This window comes from Marmota flaviventris, chromosome 12 (assembly GCF_047511675.1).
Source record: "Marmota flaviventris isolate mMarFla1 chromosome 12, mMarFla1.hap1, whole genome shotgun sequence".
Taxonomy (NCBI): domain Eukaryota; kingdom Metazoa; phylum Chordata; class Mammalia; order Rodentia; family Sciuridae; genus Marmota; species Marmota flaviventris.
The window spans coordinates 88,976,102-88,993,381 of record NC_092509.1 but is presented as its reverse complement, the minus strand read 5'-3'; the positions used below and the strand labels follow the sequence as shown (position 1 = coordinate 88,993,381).

The 17,280-nt window shown below is 30.1% G+C and overlaps 1 protein-coding gene across 2 annotated transcripts in view; it reads right to left on the bottom strand.

Moving 5' to 3' along the window:
* The window catches only part of Brinp3 (BMP/retinoic acid inducible neural specific 3), a 361,370-nt gene extending 344,809 nt beyond the window's left edge, over nucleotides 1-16,561 (bottom strand). Inside the window, exon 1 of one of the 2 annotated variants that reach the window (XM_027948824.2) lies at nucleotides 16,326-16,561. In XM_027948824.2, the coding sequence (XP_027804625.1) occupies nucleotides 16,326-16,561 (236 nt within the window). The remainder of the gene's footprint in view (nucleotides 1-16,325) is intronic. The other variant, XM_027948825.2, reaches the window with a different exon arrangement.
* Nucleotides 16,562-17,280: the final 719 nt, after the last annotated feature.

Genomic DNA, 17,280 nt, shown 5'->3' with positions numbered 1-17,280 from the left:
GTCTTAAGCATATTAGTAAAGTAACAAAATTCTTCTGCAATTGAAAACAATAGAACTTTCTAGTTGCCATTTAGAGACATTTTTCATCTATAACAAAAATAGATACTGTAAAAACCTGACAATGCACCTGACAATTTATTAACTGAAAAATTCTACCCATCCTTCTGGGCCCTTCATAATTGGTGGTATTTAGATTCCCTATTACACAAACAGGGGGGAAAAAGTCAAATACATGATTTTAAAGCGAAAATCCATTTTGCTTGCAATTCCACTACCCATTTTAAAAGGTGGGACTGAATAAAATCTTCTTTCTCCACAGGACAAAATAGAGCCATGACTTTATTTTGTTTATCAGCCAAGGACCAGTTTAATCCATAGGTGGAAATTCCTATATTTGCAGTGGGTGGTCAAGAAAAAGAGTGGATCTACCACAGTTCAGCATTAACCTCCCAGAAGCTGAAATTGGTTTACCAAAGATCCAGATTATGGTCACAACTTGTACTTGAGATTATAGCAAAAGACAATTTATATTAATCAATTTATAAATATATTTTATGTTTGCTTTTATAAAAACACACACTGAATATGATGTATTTAATAAGTGGATCAATAATGAATCCGTATTTACTAAAAATAGGAAATACAGACTAACAAGCTTTAAAATATGATATTTAATAGGGGCACTCTTACTGCACTAAGCAGTTAGTAATACTGTTTTTAAAAGACTATTTTAGTAGTATGTATTTTCATAATCTTATTGATATAAGAGCAAAAGCAGGTGGTGAAACTTAATTTTAACTTATTCTGTCCTTTTCTACACCTTCATGTCCTCTTCATACACTATGGCAAATCCCACAGCTGCTCTCATTGTTTCTGTTCTAATATGCTCCATAATTCATTCTCTAGATAGTACAAGGAACCTTTTAAAAAATAAATCGTATCAACCCATTATAAAACTTTGTGCCTTTCCCTTGCGTTTAATATAATACCTAAACTTAACTCTGGCTTTCAGAGCCCCCAGGATCTAGATTCTGCCTCTTTCTCTAACATCATCTACCACCATTCTCTTTCTATAGAGATTTCTCAGTTCTTTAGATAGTTGATAACAATGAAGACATTTTTTTGTTCATAGATATGCAAGTAGATTTGGTAAGCTACAGGAACAATTAATTTTTCTTCTCATCATGGCATAAAATAATTATACATTTATTTGCAAATTCATTTCAGTATCCTTGATTGAGTTTTCCTTTGAACCAGTTATGACTTCTTATTGTTTCCCAATTAATTAGTTAAATAAAAATTCTAATGTGTTCTCCTGTATTTCTATGATTATACCCTCTTTAAGACTATCTTTCAACACATGTACGTATTGCAAAAAAATTATTTATCCTAGTTAAATATAGACAAATGGGAATTAAAGTATTGAATCTGGGCTAGGGCATAACTCAGTGGCAGAGCTTGCCTAGCATGCACAAGGTCCTAAATTTGATCTCTAGCACAAAAAAAAAAAAAAAAGAAAGAAAAGAAAAAAGAAAGAAAGAAAAAGAAAAAAAAATCATTAAATAAGGAGAAACATGATTTTATTTTCTTGTTCTGGTTAGATTTTAGGTGGATTAGCCAAAGATCAGGGAGGGCAGAATCAGTGTAGTTACACAAACCTGTAAGTAAACAATTCCAAACCCAAACCCAAATATTTTGTCTGTCTTAGATAAAAATCATATATACCCTATGGAATTAACTTACGGAAACCAAATTGTAACATTTAAAACACAGCAAATTTGTATCTCTTAACATTTTTAAATTATAAATGGCAATTATGTGGGGCAAACAATAGTGTCTAATGACCCATTTTTTGAAATGATGTTAAATAAAATTTTCTGATTCTAAGTCAAATTATCAGAATAATTCATCTCATATAATACAATAAATAAATCAATGTAGAAAAATATGTTCTGTTAGAAATCATATTAAGCAAATAGAATCATGAGACTCTGTTGGTTTAATGGTGATGGGGGAAAACAAGCAGACAAAATGGCATGAACTCCAGACACTCAATGCCATCTGCTGGAAACTCTTAGTGGATTATTAGTGTATTTATTGAGCATATGTTATGCACAAGACCTTATGCTACATCCTAGAACTATAATAATAAACAAAACATGATCTTTGCTCTCAGGAAGCCTACGGATGTCATTAATACTGTCAGATAATTACGTAATGGCATGAGGTTATTTCTGGGTAATAACTTAATTACCCAGAAATAACCTCATGCCATTACTTTACTTCTCAAATGATGTACCTAGCTTACTACTATTAAAATGTCAAAAATGTTAAGAGATACAAATTTGCTATATTCTGTCTTTCTATGAAAGCAAACCTTTACCTAAGTGAGTACAGCTCAAAGCCTTCTGTGAAATCAATATCAATAAAGTGGTTTCTCATATATTAGTCGTGTTTTTCATATTATCATATATGTATTAAAAATCTAAGTAATCTCAACAGAATTTTTCAATCAAAAACCAAGATGGCACATTAAGACATGAAAATATCCAGGGTCTAGTACTGTTGACCACCAAATAGATACATGACCTCAGAAAATTAATTTAATCTTACTGGGATTTTGTTCCTCTACAATAAAAGTAAAGAGAAAAAACAGATTGTGAGAACCAAAATCATATGCATACAAACAGCTATCTACATTAATATCTTTATCAACAAAACTTTATTACACCAGGAACTTTTTTATCCAGGAAAGTAAATCATTGACTTTATATTTCATCCCAAGATCTCTCTAACAGACACACAGACTGTTCAATAGAAAACAACATACAGTAATTTATTGCCAAAACTCTTTGAATCCCTAGTCTTTTTGATTTTTCCAACAATCCTAAACTGTCATGTGTAGATTTTTATATAATCTCAATCAAACCTCACACTGCCTGCATTGACAGATCCACATTAAATAAAAGTGTAATATCAAAATAAATATACACTCATATATAGCAGTAAGAATAAAATTAGCTTTATGCTCATCAACAGATTTTGTTGATGCTATATGGGGTAGCCAACATTTGATGGTTTCACAATTTGCTTAAGTTATTTTTATGCTCATCTTTCAAAATGTTTAACAGGATGTAATTTGACTGCTTAAAATATATAGAAATGTAAATAATCCATTTATTTAATTTTATATTTGTACAATTATAAATAACAAGATATATTGAGGAGGAGTGACTATTTCAAGGAATAATGTTCTACATTTTCATACATTGTTTCCTTATGTTATACAACAGAAGTATGGAAGCAAGCTTAAACTAATATCAGCGGATATATCAATATTTCCAGATAATTCACAGGTAATTGTACAAAATTATAACCTTCACTTCTTAACGTTTCACAGAAAAATAAAAACTGTAAAAAGAGGGATTTAAAATTAATATTCCCTAAGATTATTTTCTGATCCAAGAGTTAATGATCACTGTTTGATCATTGTGTAATATTTTAAAAAATAAAAACCTTTAAGTGTTTTGGAAAAAAGTATAAAAATAACTAAATATTATAGATTTATTACAAAATTTACTTAATGCCAGATGAACCTGTGATCAGTCTCAACATTCTCCCTCTCTCCTCACTCCTCTCTCTTTTCCTTTCTCGGTATATAAATTGCCAAAATCTTGACCACGTGACTTTTTATTCTGTGTTAACAATATTTCCAGAATTTTATTATCAAAAAGATGAACTTTCTGACTTTGGGGAAACTTATATTTTAGCATGGAAATCCATTATTAGTTTAAACTGGTAGCCTATGCTAAGTCCTTTTACATGAAATCCTTAATATCAAATCTTTAATATTAAAGCAACTTGGATGATTTTCACAAAGTGCTCATATTCAGAAAATGCTGATGCATACTAAATCCAACACCATCAGTAATTGGTGTATACAAGTATTGCCTGAAGTATATGCTGGGTTTGGTAAAGTTACTCAGATGAATAGTTACTCCTGCTGTTGAGCAGTAAGGACCTAACCAAGGAAAGGGACAGTTTTCTTTCAAGATATCAAAACAGGGATGTACCCCCAACTATAAAGGTAAGTTAAATGACAGCATAAGGAGAGGACAAGTTAATGCTACCTCTCTTGTGGAAGATACTTACTTATTTTCCTTCAGAGGGTACCTTAATTTCAAATTCTAGAGAGAAACTCCACTGGTCTTTTTGGATTCCCCACATTCATTTTTGTGACTTGGTTGCTTATGGCAGAGTAGGAATTAATAGTCCTTTCTTGATTTAATTACTTCCTCCTCTCTAATCTGTCAGACACTGCCCTTTTCAGAGCTGTGCACACTTGTAGGAAAGGATACAGAGAGGAAGGAGGGCAAGCAGGTGAGTGTGCTTCTTTTCTGTAGACACTAGCACAAGGCAGACTACCAGACAGAAGGCCCAAAGCCAGTTATTCGGCACTCTGGTCTACTCTTCTGGTCCACTCTTTCTTGAAGAGGAAGAGATGTTGCTCCTAAGGAGACATTATGCTTGCATGAACAGCATAATGAAGAGGAAATAAATAGTAAAAGAAGAAATAACTGAAATTGGATCCATTAAATTAAAGTGTTTTTATACAACCCTCTACTCTAATTTGGTTTGGGTCTCCAGTTTTAATTGATTTTAAAGTTTCAAATCACACTGGCAAGGAATGAGACTCTTCTAAGTTTAACTAAAAATGGCACATTTAAAAACTGGTCAACACTTTATTCTGAGGCAGAAGAAATGCCAATTCACTATTTTTTTAAATAATAAGATCTGTGAGCTTTTTATATATGCACATGTGTGTTCTGAATGAATTAACAGTAGAATGATATTGAGCTGTGACTTGATTAAATTTAGAAGCATCGCTGAGGACAGAAGACAGAGATAACCTGATAAACCTAAACAGTAAAGCTCACAATGTGATCAGTGCCAAGAAAGAGACTGCAGAAGTTTGTGGTCACGAAACCAGAAACAGAAACGAAGAGTCTATCTTTAAGAAATTGAATATTGGGCTGGAGATCTAGCTCAGTGGTGAAGCACTTGTCTAGTATGTCTGAGGCTTTTGGTTCCATCCCTAGCAGCACACAGGCACGCACACACGCACGCATGCACAGAAAGAACAAAGAAATAGAATATTAAATGGCTATTTTATCAACAATAAATCCAGCATCTTCTAGTTAGCCATTCATGCATGAAAATGAGGATAAAAACTATACTCAAAATATGTTTCTTAACTCATATATCTATGAATAGGTAAATGGATAAGAAAGTTGTAGAATATTCACATGTGGAATATTATTTACCATTAGAAAGGAATAAGCAATTGATGCATACAAAAGAAATGAATCTCAACCTAAATTGTGTTGATTTGTTAAAACATAATTATAGCAACACTAAAAAAGAGAATTTATTTACTATTCAAGAGATTTAATTTTTGTTCCTGTAGATTTCAGTTATCCTTTGAAAAACAACTAAGATTACTCAACTTGAATTAAATTACTTATTAGTTTTAGAAGTTTCCTAGACAAATCTGAGATGTTTATATTCAGCTACATAGTTCATTCAACAGATTCTTTAAATCACAAAATATACACATACCCTAAAGAAAATATTGCAAAAATAACTTTTATTTCATACTAACATTTGATTTTAATATTATTATAATTTAGATCTAGAATATCCCCAAAGGCTCATGTATTGAAAGTTTGGTCCCTATTGCAGCAATATTCAGAGATGGGCTTTTTAGGAAATCATCGGATCATGAGGGTCCTGACCTCAATAGATTAATCCATTGATAGCTAAATGGAATATTGGGAAGTAGTGAAACCAGTAGGAAGTGAGATCTCACTGAAGTGAGTCAGTTATTGGGGTGTACCCTTGGGGACTATATCTTGTTCCCAGTCCCTTCTCCTCACCTTTCCACCAAACCATGAGATGAAGAGTTTTACTGCACCACACCCTCCCTGCCTCACCACAAGCACACAGGGATGGGGCCAAGTGAGTAGAGGGCTCCTTCTCACCACAGGCCCAGAAACAATGGGGCCAGCTGATTATAAACTGAAACCTCTGAAACCATGAGACAAAATAAATCTTTCCTCCCTTATACTGTTTTTCCCAGGTATTTTGTCAGCAAGGATTTTGTGACTAACACACCTATGCAGTGATGTTTTCCTAAATACCAACATTATAAAATGAATTCTTTCAGAAAGATGAACAGAGAAATTTGTTTTACAAAACCCTCAAAACTTAGAACCTTTCCTGTTTTCCTTATTTACCAGAAGAAGACTCAAAGGCACAAGGAGATGATAAAATTTTAGATCCTTGCATTGAGTAAATGATAGATACATATACAAAACCTCAGTTCTATAATGCCAGCTCATACTAGCTTATCTCTATGCTAGTATGGGTTGCCTGTGCTTCTCCATTCTAAAGTAGCTAGATTAAATTAATATAATGCCAAAAATGATCAATTTACCTATTACATTCAAGGTCAACTGAAAGAAAAAAAAAAGGATCTAAAAATCTCTTCAGTAAGTTTAAGTATTCTAAAGTAGTATACCCAAGTAAAGATTCGTGAAGTATTGATGAGAAAACATGTTTGATGAAAAAATAATAATAATTGAAATCTTTTGGAATGTAACTTCTGTTTAAGATTAAAAACGTGTCCTAGATTGTTATTATATATGCTCAAAATCTAGAAAATAATGCTAAGAAAAAATATTTCAATGTGCTTCATTTCTTTTTAATATTAGACTTACAGATCAAGAAAATCAGTCGATAAAATACTTACATGTTGCTGAAATATTTAATGTGGCCAAATATAATATCCTTATGAAGAAGCTACAGAACATCCTACACTGTGCTGTAAGTGCAAGATCAACTGTGTTTCAGAGTTCAGAGTTTTGCAGACTTTAGAGGTAAGTAAGTTATGTGTTGCATATAGTATCTGATATCCTGAGTGGAATCTGAGGCAGCAGTCTATAATTAAGGAAGACCAGTATATTTGCTATAAAATACTGAATATCTGCACTAAATACAAAAATGAAAACCTATAATCTCACATCTATTCAGGTCAGGGTGGGGTTTGAAGCTAACTCTGCTGAAAAAAAATGGTTTATATTCAGAGGTTTAGGATTTTTGCCATCTTTGATAAAGGAATTTGAATCCTATGAAAAGCTGCAGTTTATCTAATTGTTAGTAGGTTTCTCATGATGTGATTGAGAGATCTTTTTTTTTTTAGTATTATTCTGCTAAAACTTTAGTCAGTAACACAAATACATAAGCATATTCTTTTCAAATGTACAGATTTGAAATAAACCAATATGTTGGATTATGATGAGCAAGAGAAGAAATTTTTGGACAGATTTGTGAATTGGACCATATATACATTTTACATAATTTTAAATGAATAATGGGCATTATTCATTTTAATGGACACATGTTCTGAGCAGTAGGAAAACCAAGCCATAGAAACCAAAACTATAGGAAAAACATTCAATAAAACCAAACTATTATTTCTATAAAAAAATGATTAATGTGAGGTCTGAGTGCTAGCATTTGAATGAAGAGTGAAAAGGTATAATTGAGAAAGTGTTTAGGAACAAGCTCACAGAGTCAGGCTATTCTTAAGGAAGACATTACTAACAGTTATGTGTGTTCATATATGGTTTTAGGTATCCTGGTGTGTAGTTTCCAGACATTTGAAACACTTTTATAAAGGCTGCAAGAGCACTTGATATTAACATTATAGATGAGAATTAAAAAGCACGAAATAAAGACCTTTGGTTTAAGTAGACCAATTATTGGTCGTGTTCAACCCTTTAGAAGCTTTCATTCTATAAGAAGAAAATCGAAACAAAACTACAACCAAAAAAAACATCATTCTTGAACAGATAATTGCAATAAAATTTATCCTAGCTTTTTTTCAAATAATAAACTTGGAAAAGTATTCTTATGAGTTTTGAATTTAGTATTCAATTTTTAAAAATAATGTTGAAAGATTACATTTGTGAAAGTACTTTATAAATTTTAATTGACTGTGTTTATTTAAATCTAATTTTCTATTATGTTTTGGGATAATAATTGTGTGTGTCTTTAAGATAAGACAGTCAGCTCGCAAGGCCACAGCAAAGCACTGATTTTCCTAATTTTTTTAAGCCTTAGCTAATTTCAGGCTGACAGCAGAGGTAGTTTAATTAGTTAGCTGCTAATATCTATTTAAGTGAGGAGCCAGAGAAATGTCTGCTTGAAAAAGGACATGCAGTCGGCCAGGTCATTCTCTGTACCTCTATGAACTGTTTCAAAAAGGAAAAAAAAAAATAGGGAGATTGTACATATTATGACAAAGAAAGGAAGATGCCTTTAAAAAAAATAAGTGGGGACAGACTCAAAAAATATGATACTATCCATCCATACAGTACTTTGTGGTGTTGTGAACTGGTGCTTTAACAATAAATTTGCGAGAGAACTATTTCCAAATACTGTAAAATATCTTGAATTTTAATATTCAGAAAGCATTTGATAGCTCTTTAGTAAGAATTGGAGCATAAAATATTTATTTTACTTTATAATTAGAGTTATTAACTTTTATCCTTAAACTAAAAACAGTTTATTAATATTTTCCTAATTTGTTGGTATACATTTTATATTGCATTTATCAGGATATTGAAGAAATAAAGGAAATATTTAGAAATATATGTACATGTTTTGTAACTTTTATTAACAAGTATTCATTGAGCATCTGTGTATTATTATATATCTTCTTTTATTTGAGGACAAACTTCTATGAATAAACATTGCAAATTAGTTGATGGAAGACCCCTCTCATTAAGTGAATTTTACTGGAAATTTCTTATATTCCAAGGTAGATTATGGAATTTATATTCCTACTAAAATAATAGGCTAATTTTTAAATTTATGGAAAAAGAAATCTTCAAAAAAATTTAATATACTTCTGTAAAATAGTGGTCTATTGAATAAATAAAATCTATTCTAAACAAAAAATACTTCATAAAACTTCTGCATTAATTTTGTAAAGTAAATTATGAAGGCGAGCATCTAATCTTCTATTGTTATTTGTATAAAATAAAGGAAGTAGTATCTAAATCTGAATCTTTTGACTAATTTTTATAGCTTGAAAAATTTTTAAATAATGCAAATAGCAGTATTACCTTAATTATTTTATATAAAATAAAAGAGTTATAATAAAGGTGATTTTAGTACCACTTTTTGTTTAGAGTGACAAATAATACATGCCTTTTCTCATTGGATTCAACTCAAATACACACATAAACAAACACATACACGCATATATACATACATGAATAGAACCAAGGAAACTCCCAAAGAAACTCTATTGCTCAATTTCTTCCTGTAGTTTTTAAACTTTGAATTTTTGGAATAGAACATTAAAGAAAATACATGTTAGCTGTTCAAAAGCCAGAGAGGAGTGACAACAAAGGAAGACAACATTGATGATTTCAGCAATTTTAGTTGGAAGAAGACCACAGGGATAAAGACAGTGAAAAATTACAATGCTTGATAAGATGGAACTAGATAGAGAACATAATCAAATAAAGTATTTGTTTAAATGCCAGAAACTCATAATTATTAATTTCCCTCTGTGAATAGTTGTATCAACTGGCAGTCCAGTTCATTTTCTCACTGTAATAGCAATAAATGTGCATACTTTATTAAACTGAAAATTATTATTTATATCATAATTATTATAAACACATTTTCATATACAATCATGAGATTATTTATAACCACATATAATAACAGTTCCTAAATTCTCAAATTAATGTTTTTATTCCCAAATGAAAATTTTCTATTGTTAACGTAAGGGATAGTTAAGATGTGAAGTCATATGTACATTTCAATTGTTAATTAGAATTAAACACAAAATTTATTACTAATTATGTTGTTTAGTCTCAAAACTAGATGAACTACTAGAGTTGTTGAATGAATATATTGAAACAATTTTGATTTTTTTCTATGTGAAATCACTACATAGAATATTCTACTTCATTTATCAATGACTATAAACTGTACTAACAGACTAATGGAATGATGTATAGTAACTAAACAAATCAGGATAAATAGCCTTTTTGGTATAACATAAAAAAGAGAAAAAAGAGTGGCATGAAAGAGAAGTAATCACAAAGTTTATTTTCAAATGTACATGAAAGAGAGAGTAAGAGATTGTTAGATATTATGTTTAGACGAGTATTTATAAATGACTTTTGCAAAAAAAAGAGACAAATGTAGATATAAAAAAAATCTCAGTTAATTTTTGTTAAAAAAAAGCTTATCTATTTGTTCCAATATGTTATCATTTTGCTGTTAGTGTTAGAATTGAACTTTACAGTTCAGAGGATAGCACATCCATACTTTTACAAATGAGGATGTCAAGGACTGATAAATTTTGTCACAAACTGAGTTAACACAGTTCATTAATGGAAAAGAGCAAAAAAATTCATACTGCCTTGCTATTTCATTGGGATGAGAATCATTAGAATGTGAATTATTAGAGTTGTTGGGAGATCTTAATGACATAATATGTGAAAGAACCAATAAAATATTGAAGACAGGGGCTGGGGTCGTGGCTCAGTGGTAGAGCGCTTGCCTAGTATGTGCGAGGCTCTGGGTTCGATCCTCAGCACCACATAAAAATAAATAAATAAAAATAAAGGTATTTTGTCCAACTACAACTAAAAAATAAATATTAAAAATTGAAGACACGGTATTTAACAGTTTCCTTTTACCTTTTTGGCACCATCATAGGTGAAATCAGCTGAAGTGTTATAAAATAAAAAAAAAAAAAAAAAAAAAAAAAAAATATATATATATATATATATATATATATATATACACACACACACACAGTATTGTAAATAAATATATTTCTACATATAAAAGTATTTATATATGTATATATACACATATTTATACATGTTCATATATTTTTATATATAGATAGATTTAGATATATCCTCTTACATAAATCTGCTTTATTATAATTATTTTAAAAGTGCTAGACTCAGACATATTTCATTTATTTAAATTTTATTTTTGATTTTTATTTAAATAATTCTGGTAAATTCTCAAAAATCTTATTGGTAATTATTTGGAAGTGCTTTTTTAAATAACTTACAACATAAATATTTTTTAAATTATTATGTCTTAAGTTATTTAAAGTGCTTTTTAAATAACTTGTGACATACTATTTATTTATAAAATAAATAGCAGTTATTATTTTATCTGATCATGGGAATTACACATACTCATTATAGAAAATCCATAAAAATTTCCATTGGAGGTAATGCAAACATTTAGATGTGTTACTTCTAGTCTTCTGATTATACATGTGTATATGCTGAAATGTAAAATAAATCAAAATAGTTTGATTCTTATTTTCTCTTTTCATGTTTCTCTTTTCATGCATTGTTTGATATTTCTTTTGTTGTTGTTGCTTTTTCTTTTTACTAAACTTTGAAGAATCCCTGAAGCAATTTTTCACAATAGGGTATTTTTTTTAAATAAACTCACATTTAATTCCCCTAAAATTCTCTGGATTTTAAATTTTATGAGCAAATGAATTAAGTTCCTTAATTTTATATTCTGAATATATCAATTTAAAGCTATGAAATTAAGATTTTTGAGAATTCCAAAATGTAGGCATATATTGATTTAATTAAGAATTTTAAAATTTGGGGGGTTAGAAGAAAAACAAATTACATCATAAATATTCAAGTATTATTTTAATAAGAATAACTCATATTACTTATACAATATTCTACAAATTAATATAATGGTACTAAATTCCATAATCCAATTATCTGTCTTAGCACTGCTACACTGATTTTGTTGTAGTCTACATCATTCACGAAGAATAAGAATGGTAAATTGCACTTTCATGTGACATCTTGTATAATTTATTATTCAGTACATAGTATTATATGGCATTTAAGAAAATTAATCATCTTTTTACTTTTATGTTATGTATAATTTTGTTTTAGGTAACATTACTATATGTAGCATATTCAAAAATGTGAATCTATTTATAACACTTGGAGCTTAAAATACATTTATTGCATTAATTATACTTTTGGTTTTCCTTGAAATCACCTTTTTCCAAGTTTTATATTTTTTTGTCATTTTCATTATTTTAGATTTCTTAAATGTTAGTTGTTATTTGTGACAGAAAATTTTAAGATATATATGACACCTTCCAATATCTAGCAGTTACTCCCTTATGATTTGCAATAACATTATATACTAATCTTTTTCTACTTCCTCTGTTAAAAATTTAAGTTAAGTTGAATTTTGACTATTCTACGTTTTTTTTTTTAGTTAACTACATCCCACATTTTGCAGGCACATATTCTTTGGACCACTCCTCTTTTTACCATATTATTCTAATGTACTACTATCTCCAAACATGGTGAGAGAGATGGATCACTTGTGCTGTGGCTATATCACAAAGAATACCAGCATAAGCATCACCCATTTAAGGAACTGAATATTGTTATTACCATAGTCCCTCATTTTTCCCATAAAATCCCATAATTATCCCTTCCCCATATATAAGCACAATATTGATTTTGGTCATATGCATTTCCTTGCTTTCCTTTAAGTTTTATTAAGCATCTTTTACTACACATATCTAAATGATATAATTTAGTTCTGTCTGTTTTGGAAACCTGAAATAAATAAAATCATATATAATTTTGTTCACGTGTGAGTTTTTCTTCACTTGACTTTCTGTTTCAGAGATTCAACATGCTGCTACTGGTAGCTATATCCATATAAATATATCTGAATTGACTGCTTAATGCCTTATGTTTCAGAAAATCCTTAAGTATCCCAATGTTATAATGGTATTTTGTTTTCTTCTAGAAACAATATTTTCCATCTTCCCTCTTTAGATCCTTCTTTCAGACAAAACAGATTTACATATATGGTATGAGTAATAAATCCAATTTCTGTTTTCCTTTATGTAGATACCCATAAGAAAGAAGCATATATTCCAAAATTTACATCATATATGAAGTGGTCATATATCTGAATATATTTTCTAGGCTTTTAGCATATCTTATCCTTACCAAATCATCTTGTAAGTACTTTTTTTCAGAGAACATAATTACAAAGATCAATGAAGCATAACATTTCTCTCAACTGTCTTCTATTTTTACCAAAGTAGGCAGGATTCTTCAAAAAATTATTCTGAGAAAACAAGCTAAATTGTAGTAATACCATATATTTGTAGTTATTTTGAAATATAGTAAGAAAATCATCACCTTATTTTCATGATTTACTTGCATGAGTGGTTAAACAAAAGATGTCGAAGAAAAAAATTGTGTGACCATATCTTTAAAGATTTACATACGTGAATATTTATTTTATGGTAATAAAAATTGCAGGGCTATCACCTAAACATTCATATTATTGGTTTAAGATCTCTGTATCTAAATTTGTGTCACTAAAAAATATTATTTTGCCTAGTACTCTTGTAACTTATTTAAAAATGAGAATTTACACATATGTCTTGGAAAAAATTATACATATACTAGTTAGGCTCACTGTCCAAGTGTGTTTCTATACTGTAACTGTAAATCAAAAGTACTCCTATATGATGCTTCTGAGAGACAAAATTTCTTCAAGCATAGCTAAAAATGAGAATTCTTTCCCTTTACCTTTGAGTGCCTGATTCTTAGGTTCTATTAGTTTGTAGGTAAGAGGAATAGATATATGAAACCCAATAACAACAGAAATATTAATATTCACACTATATATCCTTCAATTCTGTGACCTGCAAGATCTTAGTGATTATGCAGTTTCAGAAGCAAACCTGAAAATACTTTACATACACATTACTTCACAAATACAAACATAAGCCCTATTTGTTGACCAAAATGTACTTTCTTGAAAAAGACAAAAAATGGTTTGAATATTATCCCTACCTATGATCCTAGTAATCTTTGATAATTGTTATCTTAGTGTTCTGTTTGTGATAAAAAGAAAAAAATATTTGCTGGAAAATGTAATGAATGAAGAAAGACAGCTGAAAGAGATTTTACCTAATTATTTTAAAAGGCTTAATATGTTTCATAGTCATAAATAATTAATATGCCACATGAGGATTTTATGATAGTAATAACAAGCACTAGCAGAATTTGGATGGTCAGTTTAGGAGATTACACATTATTTTTTTAAATGGTAAGCACTTAAATGTGGAAAAATATTGTTTCCATCTATGTGTCTTAATTATTTACAAATTCCATAACTGTATCTTAAGGCACACATTTATGAAAGATAGTCTCTAATAATTTTTTGAAGAACAAAAAAAGTCAAAAATAAAAACAAAGCTAGAAAGGTACACTAATCCAGGATTTAAGACTCTGTAGCCATTCAAAATAAGGTTAACTGCCTGAAGAAAAGTTTGAACTCATTTTATTTTATAGTTATGCATATAGCCATCTCTGAGACTTAAGAAAATACCAGTTGGACAAATGAAATACTTCATTTTTATCAAGTCTAAATTAACCCTATTAAATAGATTATATTATTCATTTTATGGCAACCACCAGTGATCATAATATCATTAGAAATGTTTAAAAGCCTTCATTAGAAGTTATAGCCCAGCTGGGTGTAGAAGGGAATATCTTAATCCACTATTTACAATTGTACTTAATATCCATACATGTTTGGTCAAGCTCCCTGGGTGAAGAGAGGAAGGATAGGGAGTGCAGAGCTAATGAGGGCTTTAGAAATAGAGTCCCACTGGGGCTAAACAGGATAGATGAGCCTTGCAGACAAATCCCAAATCTTTTTTTTTTTTCATTACCTTTTCTACTGTGATTCAAATTATGCCTCTTTTCTATTCAGCCCATAACTTCTAGAAACATGTCAAATCATGTTTGCAACTCACAGCTGATAGACCAATAAGCCAAGCCTTAGCCATCACACATAAGACAACACCTCAGACCTCAGAAAGAGATGCCAATAAATCATGCAGACTTGCTCTGTTTGACAGATTGTTAAAAATACTCTTGCAGAATGCTGAAATATAAGACATTCATGCAATCTTAATTTCAAGTAACTTTATACAATCTGTAAAGAGACACTGACTAACCCACTAAACACACAAATGAAGGAAATACAAATCATGATATATTTACTGTTTCTGCTAAATTTAGGTGAAAAAACTTTAGTATTTGTCATTTAAATTTTTAAAAATTTGATTAAGTTTTTTTTTCCTTGTTAGATATGCAAAAGTGCTTTGGACACATGTAATAAGGAATTTCTTATTTTTAAAAAGGATGGCAATTATTGCCTGATGCTTCATGGAAATGGTTGAACACACTGTCATCTGTAAATATCAATTGATAATAGGATTGATAAATTTCTCACAGTGATGAATAAAAGATGGCATACAGACTGAAGCACAGTGCCCTCTGGTGCGCATACAACATAAAATAAAAGATTATGCAGCAGTATATTCATACATACAGACACAGACACAAAAATGCAAAACAAAATTTCCTTCTCTGTAAATGCCAAACCAGTATTGTAAACTTCTACCACTAAGAACCAATTCAAAGCTATAACTGGAAATAAAACATTCTTTATGGCAAAGATCAATACAATCTAATTCACTGAGGCAACCACTTGTACACTCCTCTACTTAATGGATTCACTGGGCTTTGCAGAACCAGGTAGTCTTTGTTTGATTTAATATCCGATTTCTTCTGTAAAACTTATTTAGATTTCAAATATGGAGGAGTAATAAAAGTTAAAAGTGACTTAATCCCTTTTTTTTTCCTTTCATCTTTGCTATCATGGACTATTCATCTATTTCTTTTCATTCATTCCATTGCTGTTTCCTACGAATTCTAAATGTACAACTATTTTTCAGGAAACAAATGAATGACTAGTACAAGATAGATTATCATTTGACTCACATAGATAACAGAGAATGGTGTAAGGTAGAAAGGAAAAGCAATACAAGAAAATTCATTCTCAATTTTTGGATAGTTAAAATGAGAAACTCTGCATTAAAGTATACTGGCATTTACTTTAAGACAGCATTCTAAAATTTGGGAGTGATACACAAGTGGTCACCATTACCTATTTTTTTCTCATAAGATATCACATGTAAAAGAAATATTTTAAATGGTGAGAAAGCATTACTATGGTGCATAGTCAATAATAACCCTTCTGAAACTTTCCCTTAGAGAAACTTATTTACACACAACCTTCAAGGATGATATCTCTGTAATTGCTTTCCCTTTGCTTCATACCTGTATATCTTGTATCTTGTGCTAAATCCCTGCCGGCTTCTGTCCACAAAATCTGTGTATTCCTGTGAGCGATGGAAGGGTCCCTTATCAGAGAGGAGCCAGTCGAAGGGGCTTGTGGCATGCTGATCCGAAACAGCAGCAACTGCTAAAACCCAGCAATGAAGACTCAGTGCTATCCACTCCCATAGAGCCATCAGAGAGAACAATTCAGCACCAGCTCTGCTCCGCCATATCATGCTTCCACTGGGGATTTAGAGCCTTCATTCTCTTAGCTTTCCCTCAACACCTAGACAAAATACACAGGCAATTAGTTAGCCCCTGGAAGGTTCTTTTCTATCATTTAAGGTGCTGAAGTGACTAGTTTATTCTTTTTTTCTTTTTTCTTTTTTAGTCTAAGGTAATTGTTTTAAATTAGATAATAACAAGTGAATAAGAAGAAAACTAAAACAACTTATTTTTTCAGAGCTATATATTTTAATACATTTTTTCCTTTTTTATACTAATGAAAAAATAAGTTATTGCATCATAACAGATCCATAGCAATGCCATCCAGTGGATCATTAAAACCTATTGAGGAACAATCAGAACTTTCAACTAATATTCATTTGTCTGAATAAATGTTTTATAAAATTGGGTTCCTTGGAAATAATACATTTAAATACCTAATTAATTTTATTGTAAATTGTGATAGTTACGTTTAATTGTTCATTTTACAGTTATTTTAGGGAAATACATTAGAAATTATTTAATATTATTCATGTAATTTTCAGTATCTAGATAAACATGGAATAAACTTGATTCTAAGAATACATTATTATACAATATGTGTGTGTTAATATATATGTATATCTATCAATATAGATACAGATATAAATATATATAAATAAGTAGATAAATGTGTGAATGTTTGTGTGAGAGTGGATGAAACTGGTGGAAGATGTTTGCATAGAAATTT